Here is a 24,081-nt window from a genome sequence, read left to right on the forward strand (position 1 = left end):
TGCTATTGAGGCTATTATGTAGACGGTTGATATATTATGGAATACGTTTCATTAAGTAGGTCACACCACCTCCGTGAGTGTTAGAGATTATGAAGTTAGGGCTGTGATGGCTTAGGTTCTGTCTATAATAAGTATGCAACTATGTATAGCCTTTCATCATTATGATTCAACAACTCATTCGAGTTCCCAGAGGCATAGGTGTGGGTGTGGTGGACACTACCTCCATTTCTAACCTATGCTGCTGTGCGAGAAAGATGCGCAACTCGAGCTACGAGTATATAGCAGCCATTCTTCCATATAAAAAACATATCTTAGTTGAATCTTAGATTAGACGTGTTATAGCCCAGTGGATATGACCTCTATTTCAAAGGGTGTGGGTTCGAAACCTCCAATTTTTCAGTTAAGTGCATTTAAATATCACGTGTCTCAAACGGTGAAGGAAAACATCGTGAGGAAACCTACATACCAGAGAATTTTCTTAATTCTCTGCGTGTGTGAAGTCCTGCCAATCGGCAATGGGCCAACGTGGTATACTATTGGCCTAACCCCTCTGATTCTGAGCAGACTCTAACTTAGCAGTGAGCCGAATATGGGTTGATAGCGATAGTTGAATGCGTTACCACCAGTGCTAAGCTATGTGCACCAATAAATATGATTGGTGGATATCAAACGCATCCATAGCAACGTAGCGTACATCTCTGGTGGAAAAGCACCCTTAGCACAAAAAATTTCAGTTTCCCATTTATACTAGGTATTTCAGCAGTGTTGGAAATAAAAACAATAAATGTTAGCAAATTCTTTTATTTTCTTATTATGTAAGTGGTAAATAAACTAGAACTTAGAAAGCGTATCTTGTCCTAATATCTTCAAGTTTCTTGGACACCTCAGCTGGCACTCGTTCCAAGTCGCCGGCGATAGCCTTCTGTTTGGCCGGCTCCAGGGAGTTAAACTGTTCACAGAGATCCCCATCAATCACGTTCTGAAACAAACAAACCATATGTTACGAGTGCACCTTCAATATTTTTTTTCTTGTACGGCCAATCTGCGATCAGTCCTAAGACTATAAACAAATATGTTGCGAGTGTCTTTGTCTTGTGGAGGTGGGATCCTCATTATGAGTCGGCGGTCATTTGGTGCGTCCTGTGAATCATCTTCAATTTTAACGACAAAATGTTTAAACAAAGTTGTGTTATTTCTTTACAAGTTAGGACCTTGACTACAATTTCACCTGATGGTAAATAATGGATGCAATCTAAGATGAAAGCAGGTTAATGCTAAGATGTTAGTCACACCGTTAACACCAGCAAGGTCTTGCTCGAAGACATATCTCGAAACGAGAAAAAGACAAATTGTCGACCAATAGTGACGAAATAGAAAATATCGCAGTCTGTCATTGCGTTGGGACGACTTCCAACTCCGCGCTACTGGTGGACAATGTCTATCTCTTCACTAAGTATGTCGTTGACGAATTACTGGAATTACAGGACAGCTTGCATCTGGATGAAAATATTTCCACAAAAACGGGATCTGCGCGAAAATAGCCGTGGGGCGGAAAGATTTTATTGATTCATTGTTCGTTTGTTTGCAATAGGCTCTGAAACTACTGAACTGATTTGAAAAATCTTTCACTTTTGGAAAGCTCCACTATCCCAGAGTGATTATAGACTACATTTTATCTCCGTATTCCTACGAGAACGGGAACCATATGGGTGAAACCGCGCGGCGTCTACTGGTAAAGATATATAAAAGAACTCCCATATTGTCAAGACCTGGGTTCGAATCCCGGTTTAGCTTAATCAAATAGGCTGATAATCATTTATTATCAAGGTTTGTTTTTTTTTCGTGTTGAGTAAATGCCGATGGCTCCTAGGTGACTACTACGGCGTCACCGGGGGGTTTGGGCGAGCGCAAAAGCATCGCCTGATGAGACCCGAAGGCTGAAATAAAGCTAGAGGACGGAACGACTCTCTAAGGGCGTCTCCTATGAGACTCGGACCTCGGCTTAGAGGGCCATTAGGGAGGGGGTAACCGTGACCTGAGTGAATCAGTCCGGACGCCCCCAAGATCGTGAGGATAGATAACCCACGTCCGGGTGACGTTAGAAGACGCTGTGTTGCTTGTGATTGTGTTGCCCGGGAAGCATTGTCGGTCGTCATGTCTAAATAGGCTGATATTAATTTATTATCAAGGTTTGTTCGTTCCAGCTACTACAGCAGCGCAAGGCGCGGCCGACTCTCGGGAACGCGCGGCGAGGCCGGGCGGCGCGCGCGACAGCACGCCGCGCACGCTGCCGCGGGGAGTCGCCGCTCACTCTACCAAAATCGTAACACAGGTGACTCACGAGAGACAGCTGTTGACTAGAACTTTGGAATAATATGATTTTCTTACTAAACACAGTATTACTTGAATACTGTAAACTAGAGTAATTAATACTCTAAAACAAAACAGATAAAAGATCACCAAGTTACAAGAGTGATTTTTTGTAAGGTACATAGTAACAAAGATACAAGATAACAAAGCTCTACTCATATTTATATCATTACTTTAGTTACTACTTTATTAGCGGACGCCCGCGACTCTTCTGTTTCGCCCTGGACCCATGAATATTTTTTTGGGATAAAAAGTAGCCCATGTTCTGATCGAAGGTCCAATTTCATCTAAATCGTAATGATGACGATGAATACGAAAGTAAATCTGACACATTAACTTTGGTATTCACAGACACATTTACTTTCGTATTCATATTTGTATGGATGTATGGATTTTTGAAAAAATTGTTTTAAATAACTATATTAGACTGTATGGTTTAAATTAGCTCAACTAAAAGACAATCTTTCAAGATGTGATATAATATGCACAAAAAAAATATGATTAAACATATATAAAATGACAGTTACATGATTTTTAATATACTTACTTTTACTGGATAATAATAACTTCTATAGGACAAGTGATCACGTCCACACAACGGCGAGTTTTCACTTCTCATATGCATCTCCAAATGCTGGAAAAAGTCATGGTCTTCTCTAGAAGTGAACGGCAGAAGTACGCCGAGCGAGCCACTGATAGTCGCGTAGAGAAGGGCTTCTGACCCACCAGGGATCAATGTAGCTCTTTGCAATGACGTCACAGTTTCGCCCACGTGGAAGTTGACTACAATATCGCCCTTCTGGGACGCTCCATTGAGAAGGCCTAAAAACAATTTCTTGGTGAAGTGAAATGTTATTTTTGCGATAACAAAGTATAGGTATATTAAGAAGTATCAGATTTATAAACTAATCATTAATTTTCATTAGTCTAGCATGTGTGTGTGTTACTAAATGTTTCATCATTATAGAAATACAATAAAACCATTAAGTTACAACAAATATTTTGGTATATGCCATTGATCCATCAATGGAAATTACATATACAAGTTATGACAACATTAAATATTTTAAAAATTTAGTCCAATTAATGACTGCAATCTCAACTAATGTTAAGCAAGCAACTCAGAATGGTTCCACATTTAACAGATATTTTTTTTACAACCCTAATAAAAGAAATAAAATAAATAACGTAACTTGGTAAATAATACTAAAGATGGCGTTGGGCCTTCTCGATTTTTGTATTCGCGTCGCCTTCTAGATTTGTCTTTTATAGGTTTTATATTAAGTAGATTACTAAATGACAAAGTACTTATTTCTGCATGCAGCTGCATTTAAATAAAATATTACTGTAACTTAATATTTATATTGTACTATCATAGTTACTAATCATGAGTGTTCAAACTTACTAACCTCTGTCCCACAAAGCTTTATTCCCTGTAGGGTCTTCATCCACATCGTCAGTGACTGACTGTGGCAACCTCATGATGGCAATATTGCCAAACTTGTCTGAAACTGCTATTGTATCATAATCTAGGATACAGGTATTTGTTATCCACCTAGGGTTTGTGTCATCTGCAAATATTATCAGCTGGTTCTCCCTCTTCTTGTATTTAACGCAGAATATTGAATCCTGGACATCTGCTACGTAAATTCTTTGTCTAATTGTTTTAATATCTCCTATGAGGTTTGGAATGTGTCTGTTTTCGCATTTGCGAAGCAATTTTCTTCTGCCAATGTCATACAGTCTTAGCATTCGGCCAACGCCGACTAATAGTTTTCCATTGAACGCAGCTAACGCTCCAGGGTATTCATCTACTGGAGTTTTGTGGACCAATTCTAATTTACCAGTATTATATACCTGTAAAGAATTTCAAAATTATTTTATTGTTTATGAACAAACAAAGTTACACCTGCTTTTGTTCAATATTAGCCAAACCTCTGTTTTACTGTTCCCTCATCCAATGTTAAACCCTGATGCTGCTTTTTGGTAAAATAATTTTTAAATTGGACCAGTAGTAGTGAGTTTATTTGTATATAATATACAAATATTAGTATAGATGTTTGAATCATTTTTCGTACATAATGGTGTCTTTTCAAAATTCCCTAGACAATCATCTTCGATCAATGCGTGTTTTGGCAGTGTAAAGGACATATAAATGAAGTTAGGACAGATGAACAAGAAGATTTATTCTGCAGTGTACAATATCTTTTGCCAGCTGTTTTGCAGGACAGATCTGACTCACAACCTTATAGCTCTATGGTCAGCAAGTAACACGTTAGCATTTCCATGATAACTTATCAATGTGATGGTTGAAATAAAAGATTCACCTTGTAGACATGCAAGCTGCCCTCGGTGCACGAGCGCGGCGACAGTATGCAGTCCTTGGCCACGCCGACCACCAGGTGCAGCATGGCGTGCTCGGCGTGCGCCGCCCAGCGCAGCGCGCACAGCGACACCGCCGCCTCGTTCTGCTCCAGCGGCAGCTTCGCCACCGTGCTGGGACTGCCGCCTGTGCTCATGTCCACCACGCGGATTTGGGATGCCCACATACCTGGTAATGACAAATTCAGATTAGCTATTATAAATTTCCCGATATACAGTGCTTTTTAGTAGTTGTAGAACTCTGGGAAGTAATACCACCCAGCAGTATTGCTGTGGGCTAAGGCCCAGACTAAGGCTCAAAATTGAAAGCATAACTATATAGGCCTACAGGGCTTGAAATTATCCCTTTTTTGCAGCACAAACATTCCATAAAAATTTGGAGTGAACAATTTCATAAAAAGAAGTGGTAAATTTTATAAAAAACTACACACTGGAGACATTCTCCAGTAAGCAGTTTTTAATGTAATCATTAGAGACTACTTGTGGATCATTATATTTGTTTTTCTCAAAGAACAATAGTACTTTATACTTTTTAATAAATATAATGTTTCCTGAGCTTGAATCAAACAACTTATACAAAGCAGTCTGGGATTAACGCTAGGAATTAATCTGGCCACACCCGATTAGAGACAGACTGCTCAGAGGCACGCTCTGCTCTTGCCCAGAGAATGTGGCCAATTAAATGTTTAAAGATAACCAAGTCAACCAGGTACAATGTCACGTAGAAACCGAAAGGGGTGTGGATTTTCATCCTCCTCCTAACAAGTTAGCCCGCTTCCCATCTTAGATTGCATGATCACTTACTATCAGGTGAGATTGTACTCAAAAGCTAACTTGTAAATAATAAAAAAAAATATGTAACATACCTGCGCCGGCTTTGGGCGACGAAAAAACGTTTTCTGGTAAAACATCAGATAGGAATGCATCAGCCATTTCGTTTGCAAGCTGTTGCTCTTCTGGGGCACCGCCAGCGGCCGCTTCTCGCATTTCCTGGGCCATTTGTACTCTACAAAAATTAAATCAAGTTGTAAATACAAATAAATACTAAAAACATGTCTAAGAATTGTAAGCTTGATCAGGACTGCAGGGTAATCGACAACATATATTCAGTTTTTCGTGTATTTTTGTCATCATTAAGGTGTAATAAAATAATAATGTTAGTCTTGCAAATGTTCGTTGATAACACTCCCATGATATGCGGGCGACGGGCAGGTGTGAAATCGTGCGTGCGGGGAAGTGACGTGCATCAGTCATGGGGTTTTCTTTCATCGCTACACGGCCCCCGCCCCGCGCGCAACATCAGGAGTGTTACGAACGAAGTTGCCAAGCTATAGAGTAAGGATTTTAGTTTACCTCCTTTGCTTCTTCATTTCTTCAGTGTAGGAGTTGTGGTCTGTTTCTAATATAATTATTTGATTGTTTTCAGAGTTTATGATGAATTTTCGTGGTGTATACTCTAACGGCTGGTATGTTTGATTGAATACGGCGCCGAGTTTTTCTAGGGCCAAAATCCTTAAGGTGTTTGATGAGATCGCTACAATACCTTCTGTGCACTGTTCTGAAATTCAAATGATTTATTAAATAAAAAAACTGTTTTTAATTAGTTATATATATATTTCAGGGGGTAATTCAAACAAATATTTTGTACTACAAACTATTTTTGGGACAAAAGTTATTTTATGTTCTTTTCTAAGGTAGTTTACAGTGGTTTCAGAGACAATCCAGACTAAAAAATCTTTTCACTGTTTTATGAAGGTTTGTCCACAGCATGGTTTTGCCACCTTCACCGCTTTATAGGCTCCAGTTTGGCTATGGAATATGCCGAGTGTCGCACTCACCACAAGTGGGAGTTAGACATGATCTGCGACGTTGTGGGCCCATCACTGTATGAGACAGCTACACCACACATTTAACAAAGCACAGCCCGAAAGCCACGCTTTGTTAGGACGTCGGGGTTAAAGACAAAGCTAACATGTAATTACTTTGTCTTATTAATATGTATATCAATAGAATTGGAAGTTGTGATTTTTGAAACCTTGAATAAAATTAAAGACAAAAGTTAATCAATTCATAAATAGAACTTTTATAAACTATCAGACCCCGCGATTTCGTTCGTCCTTAAACCTCCATAATTCGGCCTTCTACTTTTCTGCGCCTTTTCCTGGTCATCTGGTCACTAGGGGTTGGCCGTTGTGCGTAATAATTCGGCCCTATCGGAAAATCCGTTTTACTGGTTGTCTGCTAACAATAAACTATTTCCCTGCCAAATTTCATCTTTCTACATCAAGCGGTTTTCGAGATTTCGTGTTAAGTGAAATTTCATTTTTATATATGTATATAATTATCTAGTTATCTAAATATCTAAATACATATATAAAAATGAAATTTACTTGACTCGAAAATAACGACTGTATATAGAAAATTGGCCATGCTTCATATACACTTACCAGAGCTGAAACCTGCTGCATATTCCAAGCATTCATATGACAGTGGGGTGAGATGAAACCTATTCTGATATTGGTACCCCAGCCATGTTCTAGACGACACAGCTAATACTGCTTCCGCCGATTGCACTCTCACTTTGAAAAGTTTGACTGGACGTGATCCCAAATATCTGTAATAAGATTTATTTGATAGTATGCATAGAAATAAGATATGTGTCAAATAGGTATATAAATAAATTCTCAGATCTGGTTAATGAATCGTCAATGTAGTTCAGATGAAACACGGAGCGAAAAGTTTTACATCATAGAAGTTTGGGAATACTTATAAGATTCTTAGAGGTATTTGTACAAAAAGACAAACGTACCTTGTCCTTGTGTCTGCTAAATCTCCACTAACAGAATCCAGGGTGGTTCTCAAAAGTACTCCATTATTAAGCCCTATATTCAAATGTAAAGCAGACTTGGCACCAGATTCAAATGGCTGATCAACTATACATAGTGATTCAGGACTTGCAGGTAATGCTTGCATAGATCGTGGCGCTAAGCAATCCTAGAAAGAATTGTAATTATTAGAAATATTTATACCAAGTCATTCATAATAACAGAACAAATTTTATTATCAGATGTTTGAGAATAACGCATTTTAGGTTGTTGTAATCACAATAATTCAGTGGTGTCCTTGTATCATCATTTAAAATATAAAAAAATGTATAAATTTATCTTTGTATTTATATTATAAGTATAAAAAGCATTTTTTTTGGTGTTAGTACTTATTTTACTCACTGCTGGGTCCAGTGAAATGATTCGAACAGTGTTATCAACAAGGCCGACGGCTAAAAACCACGCTCTCTGCTCACCAGTCGCTACAGATCCCAACGCCATGCACGACACATCTGATGACAGTTTCTTCCGTTCAGTGTACTCGTTCAATTGGCCAGTCTGAAATAACTTGCTATGTGAGAAATAACTTCTTTATCAATTTTATAAGAAAAAAAATTGGTTCTCAACTTCTCTAGTAATCAATGTAAAAATTATTTGGATAATAGACAACAGGTGTTCTAACAAAATTAATAACAATCATAATTTACTAATAGTATAGTCAGAAGATGAGAATCAATTAAGTTTGTCCATGGCATGGTTTTGCCACCTTCATAGTCTGAATGACTCCAGTTTGGCTATGGAATATGCCAAGTGCTGTACTCAACCACAAGTGGGAGCACAACATGATCTGCGACGTTGTGGGCTCATCACTGCATGGGGCAGCTACACACCACTCTCGCAAGAAGCTGCCCGAAAGCTACTTCTCACAAACACGTCGGTTATTAAATATTAAAATGCTTTAAAACCATTACTATTTTAAATGGCAGTATGTGAATTAAACAAAATGTAAAATTGCACACATGATGAAATTTAATTGTTTAATGTTTGTATAAGCACATTATTTCATAAGAGCTGGATCAATATTGATGAAATTGTATGTTTAAATGGGTTTGCATGGTTTACATTCACAATGAACCTGAAAATTGTTTTTAGATTAATCACAAGAATATTACTAAAATTCTCCCCCCTGCCATGTTTTAGAAATAATAAAAATACCAAGTTCATAGGCAAATGTAAGACAGTCTTTAGGTGGGATATCTATTAGTTTATTAGAGATATATATGTTAAATACTTACAGGATCCATCTCAAAGTAAACCAGTTCACCACCAGTGAGTGCAATTACAACTTGTCTTTGGTTCACAGCACATTTCACTATGGACTTTTTACCAGGAGCCTTCCATTCATTCACCCTTTTGTCGGCGCGAATGTGCCTGATACCGTCAGGGTATACTTGGACAAGAGCATCACTGCCGAGCGCATGACAACTCAAAGTAGGTGTGGTTCCCAAGAAACCAGAATCCGTGACTTCCTCTACAGTCTCACCGATAGAGAGCACAAGGGTGGCGTTTACGAACGACACTATGATGTAAGAGTCAAAGTCGTCTGCAACCAAGAGAAAACACACACATAGTATTTGTCACACTAGGTTAAAGTTCTGATATACGATTCTTCTTATGATGGCAGCGTCCAGTCAAACAGTACTCTGATGCCTACCTGTGGATCATTGAAGACCTTCTGTATTGGTTCATCGCCCGAAAGAGGATTCTGAAACGAAAAACCACTGGTGTTTATGTATGACAAACAACCAGGGTTTTATTAGTAACTTGTTGATAAAGAAGGAGCGTTCATAGGTGGTTATTGTAGCGTCACAGTATATCAGTAACACGGACCAAATATTTTATAATCATTAAGCTCCCAATTATTCCCTACGTACTGTTTTTGAGTTTTCATTCCTAGTACAGTTAGTGATTCAACTACTTTTTAAAATGTTATACATTTTACTGTTTATAATTGCAAAGAGTGACTTATAGCATATTTATTTGTAGTTATAAATATGTGCTAAATTGTTATTTTAAATTAAATCAATCAATATTTCTTTGTAAGATATGTTTATCTTACAAAGAAATATTGATTGATTTGATCTTATATCCCTATAAGTACCTACATTGTATCTATTCTAGACATTTAACAACCCTATTGTAAGTCATATCATGTAAATTCATAACCATATTATGAAAATAATCATTCCTTTATACAAATCATATAAACTCACCATCTTTATGTCTTCTCACAGTCCACACAGCATTAGGGGAGCCTGGCAGTTCTGAGACTGCCATTTCAGCCACTTCCAGACCATGTCTTAATGCCCTCAATGATGACCTAGGTCCTCTACCACAGGCTAGGTATACTTGCGGTGTGTCTTCACCAGTTAGATCAGCTACATGGCAAGCTGGAATAATAACCTGGTATTTATTCAATGAAGTAAGTAAACAATGATAATTATTTTCAAAATATTTTCTCAGATCTGGTTAATGAATCGTCAAAGTATTTCAGATGAAACACGGAGCGAAAAAGTTTCACATCATTGGAGTTTCCGAGTTTTTGTATTGTATATATATTTTTTTTATTGTATTTAATGAAAAAGCAAGATCATTTTTGCAAATGTTTTTTTAAACACACTCTTATTTCACTATAATGAAAAATAATAAATTAGTTGGTTCTCAATGTATCCCACACTAAAAGTCATATTGTTACCTAATATGGGTGAAAGTGAATCCAACTCATCAACTAGCACCAAATTCCTCAGTGGGCGTGGAGCAAAGAAGAATGTGTCACCCTCTTCCAGTGGCATGGCCGAGCTAAACTCTGGTTCGTCATCCTCATCACCCAAGTGAGCTATCTGGTACAGGTAACTGCAATAACCATTCTAGGTTTAATAAAAATACATATCAAAGTAGACACTGGAGGTTGGAAATAATCAAATTTTTGTTTGAATTTTATTAATAATCATCACATACAATTTTCCCCTAAAACAGCTGTTATAAAAATTTGGTTATGTAAGATCATTTAGAAAAATGATCTGATTTAAAGTCAGCACAGTGTACTTTTTACTTTATATTTATACAATAACACATTGGCCCTTAACTGACATCACACCTGATATTAAGGGACAATGTGGTCTCAGTTGGGTAGATATAGGATGGGAGTAGAGTAGTGGTAAGGAATAATATTAACATGTTAGAGATAAGCTTGTTCATCTCATATCAGTGTGCACTCACCCCATAATTAAGGGAGGACCTTGGTTCAGAGATGACTTTTCTAGCATGAGATATAGTAGTGCAACCAACAGAATAAGTCAGTCACACAAGGCTTACATGCAGATATTTCATTTATTGAGGTTGAGACTACCAAAATATTTTAACTAAATATATTACTTACTGGTTGCCAAATTCACAAGCTACAAATAAAAAGCCAGTTTTCAAAACACACATGGCTGTTGCAACTGGTACAGTGTCAAAGTATTTGAGCTTAATTTCCGTGACCATGTCTTCGTCAGTCTCAATTGTTATCTTGAATATGTCTCCCTGTTCTGTTTGTGCTAGGAAGAAGTACATTGATTTTGTTTTGTGTGTCGCAGAACAGACAAAGATCATTCCTCTCTCAGGATCATCTAAATCATTGCGTCGCCTGGGTATGGGGCATCTAATGTCATGCTGGTCTCCCAAATTTTTGTATGTGAGATAGTTTTCCGAGCAGATAAGTACACCTGAGGGCCCGTCGTTACCACCAGGGACTGTTATAAGGAAGTTGGCATGTTCCTCCAGTGGTTCAGAATACTTTCTAACAACATGGTTGAGACCCAAATCTAATTCATAAAAAGTTAATGTCTGTTGTGTCTTTTGAGCAGCTTCACCTACAATGAATTATCAATATTACATTTCTGAACATTATACATAGTGAAATTATTGATGATGTATTGCAATCATTTAAGAGAGGATTTGACGTCACTGCCAATAAGAAACACGGACCTCAAAATAATCATTTGAAGTAAATGCAGCCTAAGAGGGCATTTCTTATGAAAATAAAATATCTAGATATCTATTACCTATAGGATATTTCTATATATTTTTTAAATATTTAAGTTAGGTTGCAAATTTTGTATTTCAGATAAACAAGTAAATAACAAGACAATAAAATTACCTGTAGGATCAGCATCAGCCTCCTCATAATCTATCTCCAAACAAGCAAACATGGGGTTCTCAAAACCAACATCCACACCCACCATGTGATAAACTAAGGTGTTGGACTTGTGAGCTTCTAGTGGGGAGGAAATGGTTAATCTGGCTTCTGCATCTCTGTTTAGAATGTACACTAGTTTTTGTTTCTCAATGGCACCTAAAAGAATAATATAAGTTATAACAAGCTGGCTGACCATAGTAACTAATATCTAATCTAATTAAAAGGATCTATGGACATCAGAAAGGTCCATGTCCAACTATAAAGGACATAGACCTTTCTAGTGTGTCTCTGTGAAATATATTCAATGCATTTGCAGTGTAGAGCTTTGAGCATTCTTTTATAGACATAATCTTAATTATTAAAATTTCATTTTATAAGCTGAATTTAGAGCTTATTTTTAATGTCATTAGCTGTATTATGTATTTTTGATATAACCATGATGCAAACAAGATAATTAAAATCATTATAATTGTTTTTCATCATACATTTTTTAAAATAATAAAAAAGTAAAGTGGATACAAAATCTATAAATTCTTACCAATCATAACAGCTCTGCCTTTAGGGTCAATAGCTAGATACTGTCCTGGTACTATCCTCCGGCAACCTGATTTTCCAAATGTTTCTTGGTGCACTTTTTCTAGAATATTCTTTGCTTGAATGTACTCCAATATCACAATACGTCCAGAATCTGATCCAACTACCAAGTAATCTGTAATAAAGAATGTGTTCAAGCAATTCTATCTAGTTTAAGCAAAGGTAGAAATTATAGAAAACTTCTTGTATACTGAAATGTACCAAAAACACGAACATCCCTGCAATTATTTTCAATTGCAAAGAGCGACGCGTTGGATTCAGTCTATGCATCTAGTTAATCCATATACCTTTATTAAAAGGCAATGGAGCAAGACAATGCAATATCCACAATTAATGAATTGAACGATATCCAGTAAAGAAATCCTTCCGATAGGATCATCTTTTAAATTGAAAATCATTCATAATAGCCCACTGAAAGAGCACTTTCAGCTGTTACATATTAATTTATTCAATATTTGAAATTTCTTACCATATATTACAAATTTCATTACAATACTTTATTTTATATTAAAAGCTTTAGCAATTGGAGGAAGAAATAAATGAAGACAGTTCGGCATCTTTCCTTGAAGTTTATTTGAAGCTGACAATGCTGTTCAAATTCTATTGGCGGCCTCGAGGTGCTAATGTTAGACTTTGTAATACCTTTTGTAAGAAATAAACTAAATATTTCATAGCCTGACCAAAAATTTGAACTCAACACCTCATGAAGTCATGACCTATAGGCAAACCACTGACCAACGTTACGTTAATAAAATAAATAATGTATTTAGAGTTTCTTTCGAACCCCCTTTGCGAGTAATTAAGGGTTATAATTACTCACAAGGGGGGGTCGAAGCACTTTCCTAACCTAAATCAAGTCGGGGTCAATGACCACGTGGGTTGCAGACAATGTCAATTACCTTTAGTGCCGCCGGTGAGACGAAACGACATCATTGAACGTATGACGCCGAATATTTCAACTTTCATCAGCGTATGAACTTTGCCGGTGTTAGGATCCGGTCTGAGCATTTCCAACGTTTTCCCACGCGATATTATAATCTCCTGTTGCTTTGTGCCGGAGAAGTTACCGTGGACGGCGTGCGTAATGGCCGAAGACCCTTGCAGTGTTAGGTTATACAAATACATCTTGGATCGGCCTTATTCACTCTGAAACGAAGCGATCTTTTATAAACTCTAAAAAATATTGCGAACTTTAGAATCATAAGCGAGTATGGGTTGTTAGGCTCGTAACTAACGAAAACAGAATAGGATTGTGTATTCGAATGGGTGAGCATATTTGTTTTAGCACTAAATATACGACCACGACTGACACTTAAATCTAGCCGAGGAGATACCATATAGTGCAAAATATTCACACGAAAATTCAGTATTCGGTACATTAAAATATTAGAATACTTACTTGCATAGAATAAGTAACCGATTGCCGCAATGCGGCCAGATATTTTATTTCACCACCGGCTTCTGCTTTCAACAGCCGCAAAATGGCGGACGCTGCTCCCACAGACGCTTGAACACCCATTTCACGAATAGCAAGGATGTTATAATTGAACTAACCAATCAAAAAAGAGGATTTTCTGACAAAGCGTCAGTATATATAAGTGTAGTGTTGCCATATATAAATCTTATTAAATAAAATTAAATCAGCTATTTATCAATAGATGGCGCTAACTTTTAAACTATTAGGCAATAGATGGCTCTGCAAAAAGTACTCCACCAGTGACATCTAGTGATAATTTTAGAATTTAGATCCGACTACTTAAATTAGTAGCCAATAGATGGCGGAACCAATAATAATGCGCCGTTTCGGCCTTTTTCAAACCATACTAATTTAAAAATAAAAGTGGCGTTTAGTGATTTAATAATATTGTTATTATTAATATATTAACTACCTGCCAAATAAAACATGATAACGTTTAGTTATAATTACTACATTCATACCTAGTTCATACCCACACAAGGCTTTGTTATGTACTTATGTATAGTAGGTATATTTCGATGTATGGTAGTGGAGATCGTCCTAAATGGAGGTGGGTAGGCATCTACACTAATTTAATTATGAAAAAAGGCGTGTTTAAAAACAAATTTTTATTCGTGCCTTGGACTACTACTAGGACCTTGGACTCATCCACTGTACCTAAATCCTACATCACCTGTCTTTTACAGAAACTCAGAAAAAATAAGATAAATATATACCTATAAACGCCGAAAACATATAGTTTCAGTTTTCTTCATAGAAGTTCAAAGAAGGGTTCAAATGCCCTTTGCTAACATGTCAGTTATCCTTAGGTACATGTATAAAAAAAAATTCATTGATGCACTGTGAGATCTCATACTGACGATATTTAACTACATAAATTAATTAGCAATTTAATCTGACACACAAAAAAAGTATTGTCATGATACTTATATTTTTAAAACCAGTTAGGTTAGTACCTACATAAACATTATAAATAAATAGTTACTGCAATGTTTTTTGTTCTCAGTGAACAACCTTGGCATTAACCGACCGAACACCTGAAGCGTTTCGGTGGGATTTAGTTTCGTTGTCTGTATTGTAAGGGCCGCTGCGTTGCATTGTGGTCGTTTTAATTCTATTTTGTGACTGCGGGCTCGGCGCTCGGCGCGTCGCGTCACAATGTATCGGATCGTGGCCGCACCTGAGTATTTGGTCCCATTTCACTTTGAGACGCCGCGTTCTTTATTGGATCATCAGTCAACAACACGAATGTCCCTATTTGAGTTTCTTTTTACCACTGTTTGAGTTTATTCTTTCATGTTGGTATACACCTACCTACTTAATATGTACTTAACGTGCAAGTATTACGTAAGTACGTTAGGGGGCGAGGGGTCCTTGCTTTGCTTAATTTTGATCACATGTTGGGGGGGGAGATGATGATTACGTCAGCACACACACTGTCTGAAAACGAAACGCATTTTTTGAGATTGACGCAAATAAAAAAATGCATAAGTAAGTAAAATTATTAATAAGTTCACGTAAGCATGTGAGGGGGAATAAGAGTTCTGCTGACTTTTGCTGACAAGTGGGATGGGGAGGGGATAATTGTAATGCTTCTGCTTACGTAATATTCGAACGGCCCCTTACCAATGTTTTTAAATTAACGCTTGACTGTAGTATCTATGTAGATAGTGATGTGTATTGTTTAAGTATATTTATTTATTTATTTTATCTCGTCCAGCAGTGGACGTGCATCGGCTGTTAATGATGATGATGATGATGATGATGAAACTATAAAAATGTTTGGCTTTTTAAAATAAACAATTTTTAAGTATGTCGGCATTTCTTATTAATTCATTATACTATAGTCGTAGTCACTAGTGCTTGTAATATATGAATGTTGAATTCATCATCATCATTATCAACGTATAGTCGATTCACTGCTGAGCACGAGTCTCTTCTCAGAATGAGAGGGGTTGGGCTAATAGTCCACCACGCTACCCAATGCCTGTTGGCAGACTTCACACACGAAGATAATTAAGAAAACTCTATATGCAGGTTTCTTCATGATGCTTTTTCCTTCACTATTTTGGGATACGGGAAAGTTGGAGGTACATATCCCGGACCTGATTCGAACCTACGCCCTGCGAATCGAAGGCAGACGTCATTTCCACTGGGCTCTCATGCCTCGAATTTTGAATTAGGTTAGGTATGTGATTTAATAAATTATAATAATGTCTGGCATACATTATATTAACACCACAGTTAGTAAATCTTTACAAGAAGTATAACTCCGTGGAGCTTAAGCGCTTTAGCATAATCGCGACTACCTGACGCTTATGATTCCCTGAGCGCAACGGTAGCGCCATAGACATCTCAATAATCAGGCTTTAGAAATGGCGTGCGTATTCCACTACAAACTAATATGGAAACCATATCCAGTGTAGCAGAAACATTTCGCCGTGTGCGTCATTTCTTTTTATGCGTTTTAAGAAATTAAATATCACGTATCTCAAAGGAAAAACATCGTGAGGAAACCTGCATACCTACCAGAGAATTTACTTAACTCTCTGCGTGTGTGAAGTCTGCCAATTCGCAGTGGGCCAGTCTGATTGACTATTGGCCTTACCCGTCTCATTCTGAGAGAGAGAGAGAGAGGGAGAGACTCGAGCTCAGCAGTGACCCGAATATGGGTTGGTAATGATGATGATGATGCACAATTTTACATTTCTTGAACACACAACTCGACATTGTAGACAATATTTAGTTATTATTTATTTAAATAACTTTCCTCGTTTGCAATGAACCTAAACCAAATAAACACAATTAGCCACTTTTGTCCGCCTCAGTATCAACGCGCTAGTGACCTGTCTAGTAGTATAAAATCTTTGCCCATTAAGTGAATAATTTACAAGGTTTGCCGGGTCACCTAGTTATTAGGTACTTAAAAAATAGATACGTCATTTCTATTTCCTTTTTATTAGGAACTCTATGGGTTGGCCAGGCAGAGCGGGCGAGGCGACGACCCTGCACGTGTGCTACCTTGGCAACGGGTAAAATCTCCACGTTAAGGGCCGGAACTACCTACCCACCTTGAGTGACATTTTCATATGCATTTTTATATGTGAAGAATTATAGAGAAACATTAATCTATATATATAAAAATGAATTGTTGTTCGTTAGTCTCGCTAAAACTCGAGAACGGCTGAACAGATTTATCTTATCTTGGTTTTGAAATGTTCGTGGAGGTATAGAGAAGGTTTAAAAGGTGAGAAAAATCAGAATAATTGCCGGGAAAACCATAAAAACAACCGTTTTCTATTTCCCATACAAATGTTTTAGAGTCAAGCGGATTTCTCATACAAATGTTTAAGAGTCAAGCGGAAGAAGTAGGGGTAGGGAGGGGTAGGGTTAGAGTAGGGATAGGGAAGAAGTGCACATAAGTCAAAGCGAAGCCTGACCGGGTCCGCTAGTCTGTATATAAACTACGTTGAATAGCGTTATATAGAGTGGCGCCAAAAACAGGTTTTAAAGAACAGTATTGTTATCTAATAAGTTGGTGCTGACACAACCTTCGTGCTTCTGACACGTTAAGTCTTCGATCGGTCTTCACTATTATCATCTAATAGTAGAATTTAATTTCACCATACTATACTCGTAACACCAGAAGCCCGTCAAGTTGCATTGGTACTTAATCGTGTATAGTCGGATGCAATATTTTTGACGTTTCTAAATTATTATGCTGCGCAATACAAGAAGTCCTTTTTAGACCTTTTTTTTAACATAATGAAGTTATAGTTATTTTTAATAAGAAGCTACGTGATTGGTTAATATGTAAATTGTTCTAAGCAGAAAGCTACAAGAGACCTAACATTTTTATGGTCATCCCACGAATAATTTACTTCCAGAATATTTTACCTCAGGCTTAGCGTCCGAAGTCAAATGCATCCAAATGGGTTTCATGTCGGTTATTCATATTTGAATGTTAATTTATGTCTCCTCGACCCCTGAGTGAGTTTAATACTTCATTTAAGCTTTACATAACTACGTATCCAGAACGTAATCTATAATAATTTTTCTTATTATCCGATTTGGAATGCAGGTGTTATGATAATTTACAACATACTAGAGAACGCTCGCGTCTTTGTCCGTGTGGAATTCTGATTTTTCGGAAATTAAATATTTTTTACCTCCGATCAATTTGCCCCATACTCAGGTAAATCTACAAATGAAACCTGCACTGCATAGCGAGAACAGATAGACTGAAATACAGTTTGTATTTTGGTGTTATGTTCAATGATATTTTATACTAACGATGTTGCCTACAAAATCACCGCATTTATGTAGATATTATATAGTTTTTACACTTCCTGAACACACAACTCATTGTAGACTAGGTCTTAATTGTATAGGTAAATGAATTCGTTGTTTACTTTGCGACTAATTGAAATTAAAACAATTACCTACTTAGCCACCTGTTGCCTCAGTTTCGACGTGTTAATGACATATCTGATATTATAAAATCTTTGTTTCTGTTTCTTGATTTTTAGTAATTTACCTAATGTATAGGCGAAAGTTTATGTGTGTGTTTGTTTCTCTTTTACGCCCGCAAGTACTCAAGTGATTTGGTTAATAAAACAAGATTATATGTATGATTATATACAGACATAGACTACTATTTAACCTGAAAAGTTCCATGGTTCCCTCGGGATTAATAACGAATGTTTTTCAGGCGGTAGTTCAAATATAAGCTTGAATCAGTAAGCTTAAATTAGATTACAGAAAGTAATAAAAATGATAAGTGTTATAATCAGGAACTCCACACAGACAAAGTCACTGGCCTGCTCTAGTATGTATGTAAATACTATATTTTATTTTATATATTATCAAAACATATCATCACATAAAGCTTATTTTATTTCGTCAACGCATAAACATCTTATATCAACATAATATACATAATTTGTCTATTTACACCAATACGTCTTTTCTAATCGGCTTGGTAGTTCTATAGATACCTATAAAATGTTCAGTTTTACAATATTACTGTAGAACCAGTAGGTTTCACATCGACCGGATATTAAAGCGCGGGTGCAATAATTTTATCACGGCTGCCATCTGTCTGATAGCGCCAATTAGTTCTCACTCGCTAGCGGGTGGGCTGGACAGAGCTTGCAGCCTACGGGCCTGCCTATGACTATATAAATGGCTTCTACGTCACGTTTGCTTTCAAGAATAATTAGTATATAATTATATTTAATGATCGCATCAAATTTTAAATAATATTAAGGACGCCTGGTACTCCGTTACCGTGAAATTCGGTATAGCGGCTTAGACGTGAAAAGGTAATACACACAGACAGACTTTTGAACTTATAATATTATTAGGATGAGAGACGAATATCTTAACATTCCATGGATTCACCGTGCGGGTGCCGGGTCCATCGCATGGTAGAGAGAAAACCTCCGAGCAGAGTCCTGAACTTGTGACTACAGGATGTAGGGTTAAAGAATTCCTTGACGATCGATCAACACTCCCCGTTCTCTGCTCGTGTTGTTCTCCCTGCCTAGCCAAATTTGGTAAGATCCTATTAGAGCAGCTTTGGATACTCGTTCTAGTATAGAACTAGCTGCACTTCTAGAGAGGCCAAGGTCTTTATGCAAGTTATAAAGAGATTTTGCTAGTAATTCTCTCACACTAACTACATAGCCATTTTTAGTTAGTTCATTTGTTAGGTCATAATATTTTTCACTATTCACTTTTATATTATTCACTTTTATATTGTGGTCCTTCGGAATGTTAGTCTCCCACGGCACAGTAAGCTCTACAAGTACTATTCGCTTAGTTTGTTTGGACAAAAGGAAAATGTCTGGTCTAGATCTCGAAACAGCGCCAAATCCGTTATTCAGTCACGATTACTAATTTTATAGAGGACCAATTAATCCTTTTGAATGAAAAAAATGTTTTTATAATCATTCCTGCATAAATACAAAGAAAATAAATACAGTCAAAAAGATACTTCTTCTTTCTTGCCGACTCTTCTTAGTAGAGTCTTTATCGATATAACCTTCCGAACCGTTAGTATAGACCAATTCGCTATAAACCTAAAGTTTCAGAAGTGCTTGTACACAGACCACTTACTAAATCTGAGTGCTTGTAAATCTACATAAAATAAGCGAATTCTATTATGATTTGAAAAGGAATACCGTAGATATGACCGCGCCCTTACATACGTGTAAGTTGAGAAATATGATAGGATTCCATTTTATGTAAATGGTTCAAAATGTAGCGATAGCTTGCAAAATGGAGGTAGTATATTAGAAGTTAGATACACTCAGTTTGCAATGCGTAGCGGGTCGCCCACGGAGAAACATCGTGAATAATGATCGGGATATTATGTGAGATAGGGAGCAAAGAGCAACACGACATCGAGCGAGTGCGTGAGCTCAGGTAGTACTAGTAAGTATTAAGGATGGCTGTACTGGCACTAGCTGTTGGCTTGTAATTTATTATTTTTACCCTGCAAGAAGAATTTCCTTAGCGCATAAACGTCTTTTACGAACATAATTATCCGACTGCAAGTAGGGTTATGTTTTTCGCGCGTATCTTGTATGTATCTATGTAACATAACTATATAAAATAGATAATTTATACTTATAATAAATCTGTACAGAGATAAATTGTGTACATGAAATATATTTCCAAAATAACTATCAGGGAGTGATTAGTGATCGATACTGATGCCAAAAATGCAATCGGTAAAATTTTTGTCTGTCTGTCTGTATGTTCGTTATGGAAACAAAAACTACTCGACGGATTTTAACAAAACCTGGTACAATTATTTTTCATACTCCTGGGGACGTTATAGTATACTTTTCAACACACTACGATCAATAGGAGCAGAGCAGTGAAGGGAATTGTTGGGAAAACGGGAGAAGTTACTCCATTTTTACAGCGATGCTACTGTAAGGGCTGGATTAAAGAGGTCTAAGGGCGGACGAAGTCGCGGGCGTCCGCTAGTATATAATATAAATAAACACAAAATTGTGTATATGTGCACTCAGAGGAGTAGCTAGATTCGGAGCAATTTTTGCGGTAATTTTTTAGGCACGTAACATTTCTAATAGTAGAAATCGCTCTTTATAGTATAGTTATCAGTTGTTAGGTAATTTGTGTTTTGTTTATTCCATCAACTTCTACATAAAAAAAAAACATTTTAAACAACTCTATCATGTTCGTCAGTGGTGCTGTGATCGACTGACTCACATGTTTGGATTCGGCGCGTGGCATTGTCTATCGTGTTTAGTTAACAGTTTCGTGGAACAGGCGGCGTGTTGTTAAAACATCGGCTTGTTTAATGTACCGAATGTCCTGTTTGATAGACAACGTGCGATATACGGGACACATATGAGACATAACAAGCTTTAGGGCGTATTCACACTTATCACAACCACACCACACATTGGCAAATGTGGCCAAGCATTTGTTACATGTGGATAGTGCCGGTTGGTTGTTAACTTCTTGGTTATGTGTGATTTTGATGTGGTCGCCATTGTTGCTAGTAGTTGCGATGTGGTTAAGTTTTAGTGTTTGCAACCAACAGATCAACGTTGTGTTTGCGATGTGGTCGGTTGCTAGAGTAATTTATGTGGTTGAATTGTTGTTGCGGTGATAAAAGATAACCAGCAGAACACAAAAATGTCTATTTGGTTGTTAGTGCTAATCTCGAGCACTCCTCAATCGATTTTAAGTACGTTTCCACAGTATGGGAGCAATATAAAGGTTGTTTTTCATCAACATCAGATACAGATTACAGAATAAGTTATTTATGAAAAGAATTAACAAAACTTGGTAAACAATATAAGATAAAGATAAATATACTTTATTTGCACACCACAAAGACAAAAACAAGTGAAATAAAAAACAAATTAAGAAGAGATCAGCATACAAAAGGCGGCCTTATCGCTAAGTAGCGATTTCTTCCAGGCAACCTTCGGTTTAGGAAAACTTAAGGACATCAGCAGGTGGCGTAAAACGAAAATAACCATAGTATTAGTAATACACATACATACAAATAATTTACATCCTAATACATAAACAATATTACACAAATACCTACAATAATGAGTAAAATACATATCAAAAATATACTAACAAATACCTTATATTGAAAAGAAATAATATATACAGATCGTCGTTACTGCACCAGATAATGAGACTTTACGGCATTTTTAAAAATGTCCAGTGTCTTTGATTGCCGTATGTTTAAAGGGAGAGCATTCCATAACTTAACGGCTTGCACAACGAAAGAATGTTTATAAAATTTCGTCTTATGCACGGGTAAACATAGAGTTAGTAATCGACACTGTCTCAGTTCAGACTGCACTCCCTGAAACGTAAATTTCTCCTTCAGATACACAGGAGATTTTGGATTAAACAACACACAGTACAAAAGTGAAAGTACATGCAGATCCCGGCGACGACGAATAGGGAGCCACTTGAGCTTCTGACGGAATTCAGAAATATGGTCATATTTGCGTAGGCTAAATATGAACCGAATAGCAAGATTTTGAAGTCGCTCAAGTTTATTGAGTTGGTCCTCAGTTATATTTAGATAGCTCGCGTCCGCATAATCTAAAACCGAAAGAAGAAGAGAATGTGCTAACATAACGTTAGTAGGAATTGGTAAAAATGATCTTAAACGTCTCAGTGAGCCAAAAGTAGCAAACATCTTTTTACTCAACTCTTTGACATGCACGCACCACGACAACTGGTTATCAAGATGAACCCCAAGATCTTTAACTGTGTCACAAAAAGGAATAGTGGTACCATTATACAAAACTGGCCGGAGATCTACCCAATCAACTCTTGAGATGAGGGCAGGACTACCAATAATAATGGCCTTAGATTTTAGGGGATTTACCTTAAGCCCATACTGTCTGCTCCAGATATCAATTGCGCTAAGGTCACAGTTTATAGCAACAATATATACTATGCACAAAAATTAAGGGAGCAGAAAAAAAATCCAAATTTTTGGGGGATTTTCAACAGGCTGTAACTTATACAAAAATGGTCGTACAGCAAAAAAAAAAAATTTTTATCAAATTCGAATTTGATAAAAATTATGACATTTCAGAGCGAAATTCTTGCTCCTTAAATTTTTTCAATATACCCACAAAAACATGTCATAATTTTTATCAAAAATGAAAAAATTTTTTTTTCACATTTGTTAAAAATTATGACATTTTCAGAGCGAAATTCTTGCTCCTTTAATTTTTTCAAAAATTCGATCAAGTGGGAAAAAAAAACGGTTGGCTGGATTGAATTGAAACTTTGTAGGGTTTTTGTGGGTATATTGAACAGTAAAAGGCACACTTAACGTCAGTGGTTTCCGCAATATTTTTGATTGGGCGCTTGATTTTCCAAAAAACGACAAAAAGCCTTTTTTTGGATGCTTTTTCAAATTCATGTAATGTAATTTTGAAAAAAAATTTTTTTTTCAAAATTCAATTACCAATCTTTGTAGAGAATTTATTCAAGTTTTTAAAACCAACCTCAAAATTTCTGTGCAATCATTGGTAGCTGAGATATTGGTAATCAAAGACAAAATGATCTTTTTCCATTCAAACATCGATATCTCAGCGAGAAATGCTCGTATCGAGATTTAAAAAAAACGAAATTAAATCTGAATAAACAAGCTATCCGGTCCATGTGGAGGTTGAGCCGAAAAAATTTTTTCCACGTCCGTAGATTAAAAAAAAAACCAAAAAAATTTCGAAAATTTTTTTTTCGGTGGTTTTCTTATGATTACTCGAAAAATATTTTCAAAAAAAAATTTTCAAACTCAGATCCAAAAACTAAACACTTAGAGCTACAATTTGCTTTTTTTTTTTTTGCTGTACGACCATTTTTGTATAAGTTACAGCCTGTTGAAAATCCCCCAAAAATTTGGATTTTTTTTCTGCTTCCTTAATTTTTGTGCATAGTATATATAATTGGCGTTGGATGGCTTCCCAGATATTGTTTCTTATAAGGAAGCTTGACATTTTGTAGCCAAAGCTATGAAACAATTTCAAATTTTTAAAAAATCATTGTAGCACGGTTAACCCGTGTGGTAATGAACATTACGAAACGACCTTTAAGGATTGAGTTATTAGATTTTATATTGAGTAAATTACGAAATGGGAGTAGAAAAAAAAACAATTAAACGACAA

The 24,081-nt window shown here is 36.6% G+C and overlaps 1 protein-coding gene across 3 annotated transcripts; it reads right to left on the reverse strand.

The window, feature by feature from the left end:
- Positions 1-785: 785 nt before the first annotated feature.
- Positions 786-13,977, reverse strand: LOC112044702 (splicing factor 3B subunit 3). 3 transcript variants are annotated; one of them, XM_024080624.2, is made up of 17 exons: positions 13,811-13,970; positions 13,311-13,557; positions 12,356-12,526; positions 11,779-11,973; positions 11,017-11,491; positions 10,333-10,490; positions 9,851-10,027; positions 8,873-9,180; positions 7,980-8,135; positions 7,562-7,746; positions 7,200-7,366; positions 6,106-6,310; positions 5,619-5,758; positions 4,698-4,921; positions 3,780-4,227; positions 2,918-3,192; positions 786-979 (listed from the first exon to the last, which is right to left on the reverse strand). In XM_024080624.2, the coding sequence occupies exons 2-17, from the start codon at positions 13,534-13,536 to the stop codon at positions 839-841; spliced, it is 3,651 nt and encodes a 1,216-aa protein (XP_023936392.1). In that variant the 5' UTR covers positions 13,537-13,557; positions 13,811-13,970; the 3' UTR covers positions 786-838. The 3 variants fall into 3 exon arrangements, with proteins under 3 accessions (XP_023936392.1, XP_023936393.1, XP_023936394.1); XM_024080625.2 differs by lacking the exons at positions 786-979; positions 2,918-3,192; positions 3,780-4,227; ... (2 more) ...; positions 6,106-6,310; positions 7,200-7,366 and having other exon boundaries at positions 7,568-7,746; positions 8,054-8,135; positions 13,811-13,977; XM_024080626.2 differs by lacking the exons at positions 786-979; positions 2,918-3,192; positions 3,780-4,227; ... (4 more) ...; positions 7,562-7,746; positions 7,980-8,135 and adding an exon at positions 9,292-9,342 and having other exon boundaries at positions 9,043-9,180; positions 13,811-13,976.
- Positions 13,978-24,081: the final 10,104 nt, after the last annotated feature.

This window comes from Bicyclus anynana, chromosome 15 (genome assembly GCF_947172395.1).
Source record: "Bicyclus anynana chromosome 15, ilBicAnyn1.1, whole genome shotgun sequence".
NCBI classification, from domain to species: domain Eukaryota; kingdom Metazoa; phylum Arthropoda; class Insecta; order Lepidoptera; family Nymphalidae; genus Bicyclus; species Bicyclus anynana.

Bases quoted from the DNA above. Each gene is read 5' to 3' on its own strand.
- LOC112044702 (XM_024080624.2), bottom strand. From the start codon at position 13,536: ATGTATTTGTATAACCTAACACTGCAAGGGTCTTCGGCCATTACGCAC. The intron at 11,974-12,355 runs GTAAGAATTTAT...TTATTCTTTTAG, and splicing joins AGGCAGAGCTGTTATGATTG to GTGCCATTGAGAAACAAAAA. The intron at 980-2,917 runs GTAAGTATATTA...TGTTTGTTTCAG, and splicing joins GTTATTATTATCCAGTAAAA to AACGTGATTGATGGGGATCT.